The sequence below is a fragment of the Artemia franciscana genome, chromosome 7 (genome assembly GCF_032884065.1).
Source record: "Artemia franciscana chromosome 7, ASM3288406v1, whole genome shotgun sequence".
NCBI lineage: Eukaryota > Metazoa > Arthropoda > Branchiopoda > Anostraca > Artemiidae > Artemia > Artemia franciscana.
The window spans coordinates 18,282,757-18,296,089 of NC_088869.1; the positions used below are offsets into that span (position 1 = coordinate 18,282,757).

Sequence of the window (13,333 nt, forward strand, 5' to 3'; positions counted from 1 at the left end):
AGTTTTTTTTTATTTTTTATTTTTTTTAGTTTTTTACCTTTTTTTAGTTTTTTTAGTTTTTTTAGTTTTTTAGCTTTTTTACTTTTTTTATTAGTTTTTAGTTTTTTTTGTAGTTTTTGCCTTTTTTTAGTTTTTTCAGTTTTTTTTTTAATTTTTTATTGGTTTTTACCTTTATTTTAGCTTATTTTTCAGTTTTTTCCTTTTTTTTTAGTTTTTTTTAGTTTTTAGTTTTTTTAGTTTTTTACCTTTTTTTAGTTTTTTTAGTTTTTTAGCTTTTTTATTTTTTTTATTAGTTTTTAGTTTTTTTTGTAGTTTTTGCCTTTTTTTAGTTTTTTTAGTTTTTTAGCTTTTTTATTAGTTTTTAGTTTTTTTGTAGTTTTTGCCTTTTTTTAGTTTTTTTAGTTTTTTAGCTTTTTTATTTTTTTTATTAGTTTTTAGTTTTTTTGTAGTTTTTGCCTTTTTTTAGTTTTTTCAGTTTTGACGTCACCTGATCCAGTTTTTTCAGGTGACGTCACCTGATCCACACATCCACAGACAGACAGACAACTTATTTTTATATATATAGAAGATATATATATATATACATTATATATATATATATATATATATATATATATATATATATATATATATATATATATATATATATATATATATATATATATATATATATATATATATATATATATATATATATATATATATATATATTTATTCACAGGTGGGACACAGGGACACAACTACATTGGTGCGTAACTAATATGGCGCGTAACGACTTTCGCGCGCGGGGGGTGCTTTTGGGGCGCGAAGCGCCACCCCAACAGCTAGTATATATATATATATATATATATATATATATATATATATATATATATATATATATATATATATATATATATATATATATATATATATATATATATATATATATATATATATATATATATATATATATATATATGAACAAGTAAGACAAGCAAAGCATAAAATATTGTACACATTCTTTTCTACATATTTATAACACAGAAAAATAAATTATAGGTAAAAGAATACATTGAATTGCTGAGATTTGCAAAAACTAATATCATTATGCAATAAGTATCATTTCCAGTCATTTTGATTGTTATAGAGATTTATATTTATTTGTCGTCAATGTTTTGAAAACTAAAGCTCACTGTTCAAAAACCCATATAGTTTTCAATAAAACACAAATGACAAAATAGGGCTTAAAACTTTTACGGCTAGGGAAGGGGGAAGAGGGCGGTAGCTAAGCTTCCGGTTGTAACTTTTGTTAGTTTTAAGTTTGGCCAGAGTACTCCATATAATCTTTATGTTTGATATCATTATTCATTTTAATTTCTTTTTGTTTTGGGTCTCATTTATTCTTTGATTTACAATTTTTTTTATTTATTCTTGGATAGTAGGTTTAATATAGCTTTCTACTTTTCTTTGAAAAACTACTTTTTTGGAAAGTTTTTTTCTTTTAATCAATAAGTTAAAACGATCATACCTATAAGCATATTATCATAGCTAATCTGATCACGCTAATTTTCAGGATGGACAGCCTAAGTGACGAATTTTGGGCAAAAATTTTTAGTACAGATAAAGGTGTTACTGCAACGGCAAAGTTATCAGCTATAGAAACGAAAAAACTTGTTAATTCTTATGATGATTACTATGTGGAAGACACTTGTGGCACTAAATACAAGGTAAGTCAAAAATGAGTCACCGCTTAAGATTATATTGTGGGTATTAACCTAGCATTCAGCAAAGCTTGTTGCAATTAATTATATAAACTATTAAATAAACGTCATTATTGTGCTCTGTTGAACGCGCTTTGTACATCAAATTTTGCTTCTTAAGAAAAAATCAAAGAATCTTGCAAAGCCGTAGAACCTTTGAAGTTAATAAAAAGTGTTATTAAAGCATATGTATATGTACATATATATATATATATATATATATATATATATATATATATATATATATATATATATATATATATATATATATATATATATATATATATATATATATATATTACCCCCCCCCCCCAATCCTTCCTAATACAAGACTTAATGCTCGTAGAGCTCCAAATACCCAACTTGACTTTTGTCCCCAAATGTTGACCATGAGGTACAAAAACACTTTCGTTCCCTATTTTTTTCACATTTTGATAATTGATCTAACTTTGTAACTATGTTTATCCCTTAACATTTATTTTATCATTGTAATTGTTTTGACGTACTTATGCTAGCCTGTGTGCTATTCTAGCCAATAAATTCTATTCTATTCTATAGATTGCGAACCCCTCATTACCGAATATGATTATGAGCTAACATCCGACTGTTGCTTAAAACTACCCTATATGTCTCACAATTTGTACCAGCCTATTTTCGGTTTCAGTGTGTACCTTACTGCTGAAGTTGTCAACCCCTTTAAACTTTCAAACTGGTACAACTCATGATGAAATTTTTCTACCAAAAAATGAATGACATATAATTTGAGCTATCGACTAGCGTAAAAAAACCTATCGGTCTTAGTTCAAAAGTTGACTTTTTTGCTGTAGGCCAAGTTTCTAACATCATCACTTAGAAAGGAGCAAAGGATAAACTCCAATTTCTTCAGCAATGAGAGAACTTTTAAAGTTTAAGAGGCACATCTGATACCATTTCTGTATCGGCCTATTTTTGGTTTCAGTGTGTACGTCAACCCGTTTAAACTTTCAAACTGGTAGATCTCATGAAGGAATTTTTCTACCAAAAAATGATGACATATGCTTTGATCAGCTCATCAAGAGCTATCGACTGCCGTCTAAAAAAATCTATCTGTCTTAGTTCAAAAGTTGACTTTTTCGCCGTAGGCCAAGATTCTTATGTCATTACTTAGAAAGAAGCAAAGGATAAACTCTAATTTCTTTAGCAGCGAGAGAACTTTTAAAGTTTAAGAAGCACATCTGGTACCATTTCTCTATCGCAATCCCAAGTGCAAAAAACCGAATGATAAACTTGGCTGAAATCACGAACAGAAATGGGTGGAAACAATAGATGGCAGCACTTTCGTTCCCCACTTTTTTGTTTCGGTAAATTTCTCTATTTATCACTCAAAGAAGATATAGTGGCTGTGGGGCCGGGTAACCACTGCTTTCGGCTTCCACTCGAAATCAGAAACATGGTTTGATGAAACGAAAGCTTGACTGCATAACTTCAGATAGTTCTTTCTGACATAGGCTCTAAAACTCTAAGTCACTTCACACACTATAGACTCTGCCTCAAGGACAAGCAAAAATCACCTTTTTGGCTCCAGGCAAGAGCTCTACTAAGCTTTCCTGAATGCAAAGTCATATTCACCAATCCGGCCTAAGGTCTTCACTTTCCGTAAAAACCACACAGGTTAGACCCTTTCCACTTTTTAGGAATAAGCTGAAATCAAGGTGCTAGACAAAAAACAACAAAACCAAAGTGTTGCTCTTGCAAAAGGATTAAACTTAATTTTACCCATAAAAGGCTAAGATACTGTGAAAATTTGCCTCATTTTTGAAAGAGGGGGGAAACACCCACTAAAAGTTAAATAATTTTAATAAAAATCTAACCATTAGATTCTGCGCACCAGAGAACCCTGTTGTAGAATTTTCAAGTCCCTATTTGCAAAAGTGTGGAATTTCTTATTATTTGCCAGAAGAAAAATCACGGATTTGTGTTAATTTGTTGGTTTTTCTTCCTGGGGCAATCGTATCGAACCAACGGTCTTAGAACATTGGGAGAGGACTTATTTGAATGGAAATCAAAATTTATGTTGTCTCTCTTATTTGATTGAAAAGATTGGACGGATACTAGCCCCCCTCCCACGTCCCTTTTCCCCCAAAAACTGTTCCATCAAAAGTTTGAGATAGCCATTTTGCTTAACATAGCTAAAAGGTTGCAAAACTATACCTTTAGATTTAACTAGACCCACGAAGCCCCTGAGGATAGGTCTGGGGATGAAAATATGCTAAGGATAATTTGCTAAGGATAATAACGATAATTTACGATCTATTAAAACCAGTTTCATAGCCATAAACACAAACAACGGGTGACAGAAAGCATCGGACTTGTATAACTAAGGCTATATATTTGCACATTAAGAGTGGGGGGCTGGGCGTAATATTAGGTTACTTCACCTCCATACCCCCCTAATGTGGAAATATATAGCCCAAATTATATTATGATATACACTAAAGTGTTATATTTTCATCATGTTTTGGCATATTTCGTTAGGATTAACATAACTTTACTTCTTGGGTGTGTTCAGTATAATTAACAACTACCTCTTTGTTTATTAAAGAAGAAATAAGACCGACACTCGTCAAAATGTGTAAAGGGTGGGATACATTTCTTCCACGAAAATATAAAAGGCGATTTCTAAAATTGTCGATGGATTCCGAGCAATCATACTAGCTCAACTAGAGTAAAAGGAAAATAGTTTCTATATTTTTTGGGGAAAAAACTGGGGTTTTGGATCGACAAGAAAAAAATTAAAAAGAAAAAGCAAATATTTCGTTTAGATTACCGATAATCAATTTTCAGTGATTGAAGTGTAAGCCAAGGGTACCAATTCGGGAGAATACTGGGAAAATGTTGTTCTATTCTCTGGATAAAGATCCAAAAGGCATTTTTCAAGATTTCAAGGGGTGATTTTGGCTTAAGAAAAACAAAACATCAGTCTATAGGTATTTTCCCACATCTAGGGAGGTAATTTTACTCCCTTCCTGTAGGTGCACCTGTATAGAACATCGTAAAAAAAGTGTTATAACTCTAGCGATTTCTATTCAAAAATCTAATGATTTATGGGCTGATTTAGTGATCCTTTTTTCAAGAATCTATTAAATTTTTTTCACCGGGTGGCAACCCTGTGGATGTAGAGAATGAATCTAAAGGTGACAAAATGGGCTTTTTTGCCACTTCGTTAAATTAAACTAAAATTGAAATCCAAAAAGAAGTTTCTTAAAGACAGATTCAAAGCTACATCAAGGTTACCCACAGAAAATTTTCCAGGGGGGGGGGGTCAGACCCCAAAATGGCAATCTTGGTTGGGAGACATGGGAATTAATTCTAGACCAAATTTTAATAGGAGTAAGCTTATTTTTAATTACATTTAGAAAAAAAATCGTAAAGAAAAAGAATAGCTAAATTTATATGCAAAATGAAACAAAACTGAGCAAATTTTTAAATGGTGAAGACGTGCCAGGACACCCACAAGGAAAATTATGTGAGGAGAGAGATGCTACTAGGAACTTCATTTTTATCAATAAGAAATGGTGTTATTTCTATTTTTCTGTTTATATTAAATATGTCAATATAATAAACATATGTATATATTGTCTATATCAATCAGAGAATAATATTTTAAAAGTTGTGATGGCTTTAATCACATAGAACGCTGGTTCTCAAACTGTGGTACGCGTATCCGAAGAGGCTACGCAAATTTTTTAGAGGGTAGGTGGGTGGCCAGTAAAAATAAAACAACCCTTCAACTCTAGAACTGGCAAAGTTGTCAGAGTTATCCCTTTCTTACTATCAAGCTGTTCTAGTGGGGATGCGTTGACTTGCACACGCTACTAAGGCTTAGTCATGAGAGTGGTCATGCGGGCTGGCCAGTCTCCCGTGTCACTGCACTTTGTTAGAACCCAATTTCGATAAACTTTGTATAGGGAAACAAACTCATCCTCTTCACTAATCTCTTTGCAAGTAAGTGCTCTTTGCTCTTTAAATTTTGTGTGTGCTTTTTATTAAATTAAAATGTTTGTAAAATATCTCTTTGTTTTTACTTAAACAGGATGCGTTATTGAGTCTAAATGGCTAAAACTTTAAGATTTGTTTAATATTTTGGGTAATATTTACTTATTACCAGTAACTGAAAGGGGGCACTTAAATTATTTTTTCGGTAAAAAGAGGTAATTTGTTTAAATAAGTTTGAAAACCACTAAAACAGAAGTTTGTCTTCTTTGAGTAGAGTTTTGTGAGAGCAACACTTTGGTTTGTTTCCTCGCTTCGATTAAACTCTGAAGTTGTCAATCTGTAAGGATCATAAAATAAATACTAGGTACACCAACTTGTAAAAGTTGCAAAGCCCTCATTGCAACTAGCAAAAGTTGCAAACCCCTCATCACTGAAGATGATTGTATCCTAACAGCTGATAATTACTTACAAGTCCCCTACATATCTAACCATTAGAACTAAATTGTTCTTACCATCAAATACACCGGAAACGAATAATAGGTACACCAACAAGAGAAAGTTGAAAACCCCTCAATGCCGAAGATGATTATGAGCTAACAGCCGAATGCTGCTTAAAACTTCTCTATATGTCTCACATTTGGCATCGGCCTATTTTTGGTTTCAGTGTGTACCTTACTACTGAATTTATCAACCTTTTAAACTTTCAAGCTGGTATATCTCATGAAGGAATTTTTCTACCAAAAAATGGTAGAAAAGATTACATACACTTGATCAGGTCATCAAGAGCTATCGACTGCCGTCGAAAAAAAAATCTATCGTTCTTAGTTCAAAAGTTGCCTCTTTTGCCGTAGGCCAAGTTTATAACGTCATCACTTAGAAAGCAGCAAATGATAAACTCTAATTTCTTTAGTAATGAGAGAGCTTTTAAAGTTTACGAGGCAAATTTTATACCATTTCTGTATCGGCCAATTTTTGGTTTCAGTTTGTACCTTACTACTGAAGTTGTCAACCCCTTTGAACTTTCAAACTGATATATTTCATGATTGAATTTTTCTACCAAAAAATGGATGACATATGCTTTGATCAGCTCATCAGGAGCTATCGACTGCCGTCAAAAAAAAAATATATCTGCATTAGTTCTTTGCCTTTCTAACGTCTTCGCTTAGAAAGGAGCAAAGGATAAACTCTAATTTCTTTAGCAATGAGGGAACTTTTAACGTTCAATAGGCAAACCTGATACTATTTCTCTACCGCAATCCCAAGTGCAAAAAACTGAATGATAAACTCAGCTGAAATCAAGAACAGAAATGGGTAGAAACAATAGATTTTTGGCTCCAGGCAAGAGTTCTACGATGCTTTCCAAAATGCAAAATCATATTTTTCAATCCAGCCTAAGGTCTACTCTTTCCGTAAAAACTGCAGAGGTTAGACCCTTACCACTTTCTAGGAATAAGCTGAAATCGGGGTACCAGGGGAAAAAACAAAAAAAAACGACAAAACCAAAGTGTTGCTCTCGTAACACAATTATTGACGTGTATATTTTAACAACAGTGAAACAGGTACTTAAGGGGCCGATACCTAACATTTTGTCTTGGTTAGGACTGGGAACGATTAGGAGCACAATCGGAAATTAAATTAAAAAAAAAATTAACTGAAAGCAAGGAGCAACTGTGAAATTTAAAAAGAACTGGATTTATTCTTTACATGAGAGGGACTGTCTCCTCTTTAGCTCCGCTCTTTACTGTGAAGTTTGATTTTTGTTCAACTTCTTTGAGACCATTTACTGAAAAACAGGAGCCATTAAATAGAAAAAAGATTTTACAGAGTACTAAAAACTTTAGCTGAATAAGCGAGGAATTGAGGAGGCAGTCCACCTTATAGAAAGAATAAGGTCAGTTCGTTTTAAGTTATAATACGAACTGATAAGATTAGAGAACTCAATATTTCATTAATCTCTATATGGTTTTGATGAATTACACAGCTTAGAGAAAAACGTCTTGTGAAAAGTAATGAAAAAGTATGTTTCAATTTAATACTCGTATATTTCCTTAAATATTGCAGATGCACCATTTTGACAACAAAGATGCAGATGTTTTATTTTGATTTAGTTCAACACACCGTGAAATTTGTACCTTTATACCCTTACACGTTCCTAATATACTGCATATCCGTCTTTTCCACAACCTGGATGTATTCAATGTCATTTTTTTTAGTTCAAAATACACTAAAATCTTCAATTTAACACCATTATTTGTTCCTGAAATATTTCAGATACGCCCTTTTGACATCCTGGATAAACATTGTGTCTTTTAGTGTGGTTTAAGTTCCTCCTCAGCCCTTAGCCACATTAGAAATATTTTCGATACGCCATTGAACGTAATACTATTTGATTTAGTTCAGCATTCCCCTCAACATACCCTAAAAGTGTCAATGTTATACCCATGGAGGCTCCTAAGATGTTACAGAAACACCCTCCTGACATCCTAGTTGCACATAATGTATTTTATCATCTTTCTCCGTGGTTCAACATCCCCTCGATGTTTCCATAAAGTTTTATCTTAATACTCTTCAACACTTCTAAGATATCGTAGATACGCCCATTTGACAACCTGGATGCATACAGCGTCTTTGATTGTGGTTCGGCTCCCCTCAGGTTTTTCTGGAAGTTTCAACTTATTATCCCTGGAATTTCTGTGATACTTTCGACGCTACCTTTTGACAACCTGGATGCACATAATGTCTTTGTATTTTGCTTTACATCCCCTTCAACCTACCCTGAAAGTTTCATTTCAGTGACCTTAGCCATTCCTTAGTTATTACTGATACGGCTTCTTTGACAGCCTGGATGCACGTAGTGTCTTTTGGTTGAATTCAACATCCCGCTGAAAATACCCTTCAAATTTAAATTTGGTACCCCCGGCCATGCCCGAGACACTGCGAATACTCCTTTTTGACAAGCTGCATGCACATGGAGAATTTTGATTTAATTCAATGTCCCACTTAACATTCCTTGAAAGTTTCGTCTTAATACCCTGAGGCTTTTCCTACTCTCAGGATCAAACATGACCCCTCTCCCAAAAACGTAACTTGAATGTAAGTCTTGACTGATTTTCAAAATCTTTAGCTTTCAGGCTTATTTATTGGAGGCTTAGTTATTAGACTTTCTGAAGATTTCTAATAAATGGTTACCTCAAAACTTTTGTTGCATGTCTTAAGGGATTGAGAAGATGGCAGCTAAGATGGCAGCTAAGCGAGCGTGGGAGAGGGGCTGGTTGCCCCACAATCCCTTTTGACTCTTAAAGAGGTCACTAGAGCTGTCAGTTTCTGATCGAATGTCCTTCCATACAAAGTAGCCAGTAAAAAAAAAATAATTATTGAAGACATAAGTATCATTGCCTAGGCAGCACATAGGCTTACCAAGTTTGACCCAGGGGACAAACATATCAGAATAATGACGAATTCGTTGCTTTTCAGGAATACATACACTGGCCTTAATGCAACTCCTCTGGAAATTTTTATAGTTATATATATATATATATATATATATATATATATATATATATATATATATATATATATATATATATATATATATATATATATATATATATATATATATATATATATATATATATATATATATATATATATATATATATACATATATATATGTATATATGTATATATATATATGTATATATATATATATATATATATATATATATATACATATATATATATGTATATATATATATATATATATATATATATATATATATATATATATATATATATATATATATATATATATGTATGTATATATATACATGTATATATGTATATATATGTATAATATATATATATATATATATATATATATATATATATATATATATATATATATATATATATATATATATATATATATATATATATATATATATATATATATATATATATATATATATATATATGTATAATATATATATATATATATACATATATATATATATATATATATATATATATATATATATATATATATACATATATATATATATATATATATATATATATATATATATATATATATATACTAGCTGTTGGGGTGGCGCTTCGCGCCACCCCAACACCTAGTTGGTGGGGGCGCTTCGCGCCCCCCCCCAAGCCCCCCGCGCGCGTAAGTCGTTACGCGCCATAATAGTTACGCGCCATTGTAGTTGTGTCCCTATGTCCCACCTGTGAATATAGATATATATATATATATGGTTTTAACTACGTAAAACTTGCGAATATACAACATTCTTTGCTGTCCCATTGTCTTTGCATATAAATAGATTGTCAGGTTATCCCCCTGTTTCCCCCGGTGTCCCCGTTGTAGTTGTGTCCCTGTGTCCCGGTCGTCATTTATATTCCCTGTGTCCCGGGTCCCGGTCATCATTTGTATCCCGGTGTCCCGGTCTGTATATACATTCGTTTTTTAGTTTTGTTTTTCTCCTTTATTTTTTTCCTTTTTTTTTCTTTTTTAGCTTATTTAGATTTTTAGATTTTTTAGTTTTTTTATTAGTTTTTAGTTTTTATTTCTTTTTAGTTTTTTTGTCCCGGTCGTCATTTATATCCCCCTGTTTCCCCCGGTGTCCCCGTTGTAGTTGTGTCCCTGTGTCCGGTCGTTATTTATGTTCCCTGTGTCCCGGTCGTCATTTGTATCCCGGTGTACCGGTCTGTATATACATTCGTTTTTTAGTTTTGTTTTTCTCCTTTATTTTTTTCCTTTTTTTTCTTTTTTAGTTTATTTAGATTTTTAGATTTTTTAGTTTTTTTATTAGTTTTTAGTTTTTTTTTCTTTTTAGTTTTTTTGTAGTTTTTACCTTCTTTTTAGTTTTGTTAATTTTTTTTTTTACTTGTGTCCTGGTCGTCATTTATACTCCCTGTGTCCCGGTGCTTTGTTGATTGCTAATCGAACATTCCTTTTGTCCTGGTCGCTTTCTCTTTGAGTGTCGTCATTTATTTTTTTCTTTTTTAGTTCTTTTAGTTTTTACCTTTTTTAGTTTTTTTTTAGTTTTTAGTTTTTTTAGTTTTTTACCTTTTTTTAGTTTTTTTAGTTTTTTAGCTTTTTTAACATTCCTTTTGTCCTGGTCGCTTTCTCTTTGAGTGTCGTCATTTATTAGTTTTTTCCTTTTTTTTTAGTTTTTTATTGGTTTTTACCTTTATTTTAGCTTATTTTTCAGTTTTTTCCTTTTTTTAGTTTTTTTTTATTTTTTATTTTTTTTAGTTTTTTACCTTTTTTTAGTTTTTTTAGTTTTTTTAGTTTTTTAGCTTTTTTACTTTTTTTATTAGTTTTTAGTTTTTTTTTGTAGTTTTTGCCTTTTTTTAGTTTTTTCAGTTTTTTTTTAGTTTTTTATTGGTTTTTACCTTTATAGTTTTTTTAGTTTTTTAGCTTTTTTATTTTTTTTATTAGTTTTTAGTTTTTTTTGTAGTTTTTGCCTTTTTTTAGTTTTTTCAGTTTTGACGTCACCTAATCCAGTTTTTTCAGGTGACGTCACCTGACACATCCATCCATCCATCCACAGACAGACAACTTATTTTTATATATATAGATATATATATATATATATATATATATATATATATATATATATATATATATATATATATATATATATATATATATATATATATATATATATATATATATATATATATATATATGTATATATCAACTAGGCACGGGGACCGATTGGAATTATTTTCCGGTGCTCTCTATACATCAAATTCTTAAGTAAATTTCAAATTACGCATAGGCTATATAGGCATATATAGTATAGTATAGCCTATATATATATATATATATATATATATATATATATATATATATATATATATATATATATATATATATATATATATATATATATATATGTATATATGTATATATATATATATATGTATATATATATATATATATATATATATATATATATATAGGCTAGATATATATATATATATATATATATATATATATATATATATATATATATATATATATATATATATATATATATATATATATATTAAGGATTAAAGGATTAAGGATTTAAGGTAGATTGGAACTTCTTGGGAGGGTGTAAAGAGGGAGTCTGTGAATAGATTGGCTGAAAGAAGAGCGTCTGTAGCTTTGTTGGCATCGTGTGGCTTGGTGCAGCAGTGAGTTTTTAGTTGTAGTAGTAGTAGTAGTTACAACTAGTTTCTAGAATTAAGTTGCGGGGACAAATACAGCCCACTAATTTCGAATTCATTGCTCTTCATGTATACCAAATTCCACTTGTTGCGACCGCTCTGAACATTTCTGTACTCTTACCGCATCAGATTAGGAAGAATCTATGCAGAGAGGCGCTTTTTTCCTATCTGATAAGTGAAGTTCTTTTGAAACAATTAAAAATATTCTGTTCTCAAGTTCTTTCTTAGAAAAAGATTCAAGTTTCTATTCAGATCTACTTGACAACGGTAAAGGTAAATTAAATATCTTCACTATTGTTTGCCTACAGTTTTGTGTCAACACAAGTTGTGAAATATCCTTATAAAATAGTAAACAAACTTTCATTCAGTTTGGTCTTGAATTAATTTAGAGAAAAACCATAGCATGGAAATAAGATTAACTTCAGAGTGAAAAGATAATTCAGCTGCAATTGGGGGGGGGGGGGGGGGAATTTGCAAATTATTGTTTTCATATGCACCCCTTGTACAGGTACTTATGCAGAAATTGGTGACAAACGATGAATAATCATCAAAAAAACTCATTTTCAACATGGTCTAAAAAGTAAGAATTTTTTCGAGACTATGAATGAAAGTAAAAACGAGGGGTGCAAAACGAAATCGGCTTCATAAAACATAGATATCAAATCAACCTCAGTTATAAATGCATAATTAAAAATTCGGCGAGTTGTGGAAAACCAGGTAAAAAGATGAAGACATGTGAAACTCGATCCATTTTGTGTCCCTCATTTTCACTTATATTCTTAGATTCTAGAAATTTTTTTGTTTTTGGCTTTTTAGTCCATTCTGGAAACAAGTTTTCAAAATTATATTTATTATTTTGCATTTTCTTTTTCTTCTCTATGACTAAAGGCTTTAAGCCTTCTCTAAGAGAAAAATCTATCTTATTTAACAATTGAACCTAAGTTACCACCACCACAGGCAATTGTTCTCTCTGGTACGCTATAAAATTGTGTATAAAAGTGTTTGTTTGATGCATTTTTTTTTAATAATGTCAGTTTTAGCGTTTTTTGGATGTCATATAAGTGCGCTGTCATTGGAGATGCATATACTGATAAAATTTGGAAGTAATTGAACATTTGGAAGTGGTCAGAAAATGGCTCACAAATTTAATCTATGCGACAAAAATACAGATGACAAAAGCCAAAAATACAAGTTGGTGAGTTGAGAAAGAACAACTAAAATGTGGAAGAAGTTGTCAACATGTTGCTATTTTAAAAAGGGGTAGGTCCCGTTGATACGTCCCTGACCTCGAATGTAATAATTTAGCTAACATTCTGTTACTATCAGCCAGTTTTGTAAGAAGAGTAATCGTCTTTTATAAAGTGTGCACATCAGATGGA

General features: G+C 31.0%; 1 protein-coding gene across 2 annotated transcripts in view; it reads left to right on the forward strand.

Moving 5' to 3' along the window:
* Positions 1 to 13,333, forward strand: part of LOC136028931 (uncharacterized) — a 99,638-nt gene that overhangs the window by 41,165 nt on the left and 45,140 nt on the right. For both annotated transcript variants that reach the window (XM_065706909.1, XM_065706910.1), the window contains exon 2: positions 1,556 to 1,709. In XM_065706909.1, coding sequence (XP_065562981.1) covers positions 1,556 to 1,709 — 154 coding nt within the window. The remainder of the gene's footprint in view (positions 1 to 1,555; positions 1,710 to 13,333) is intronic.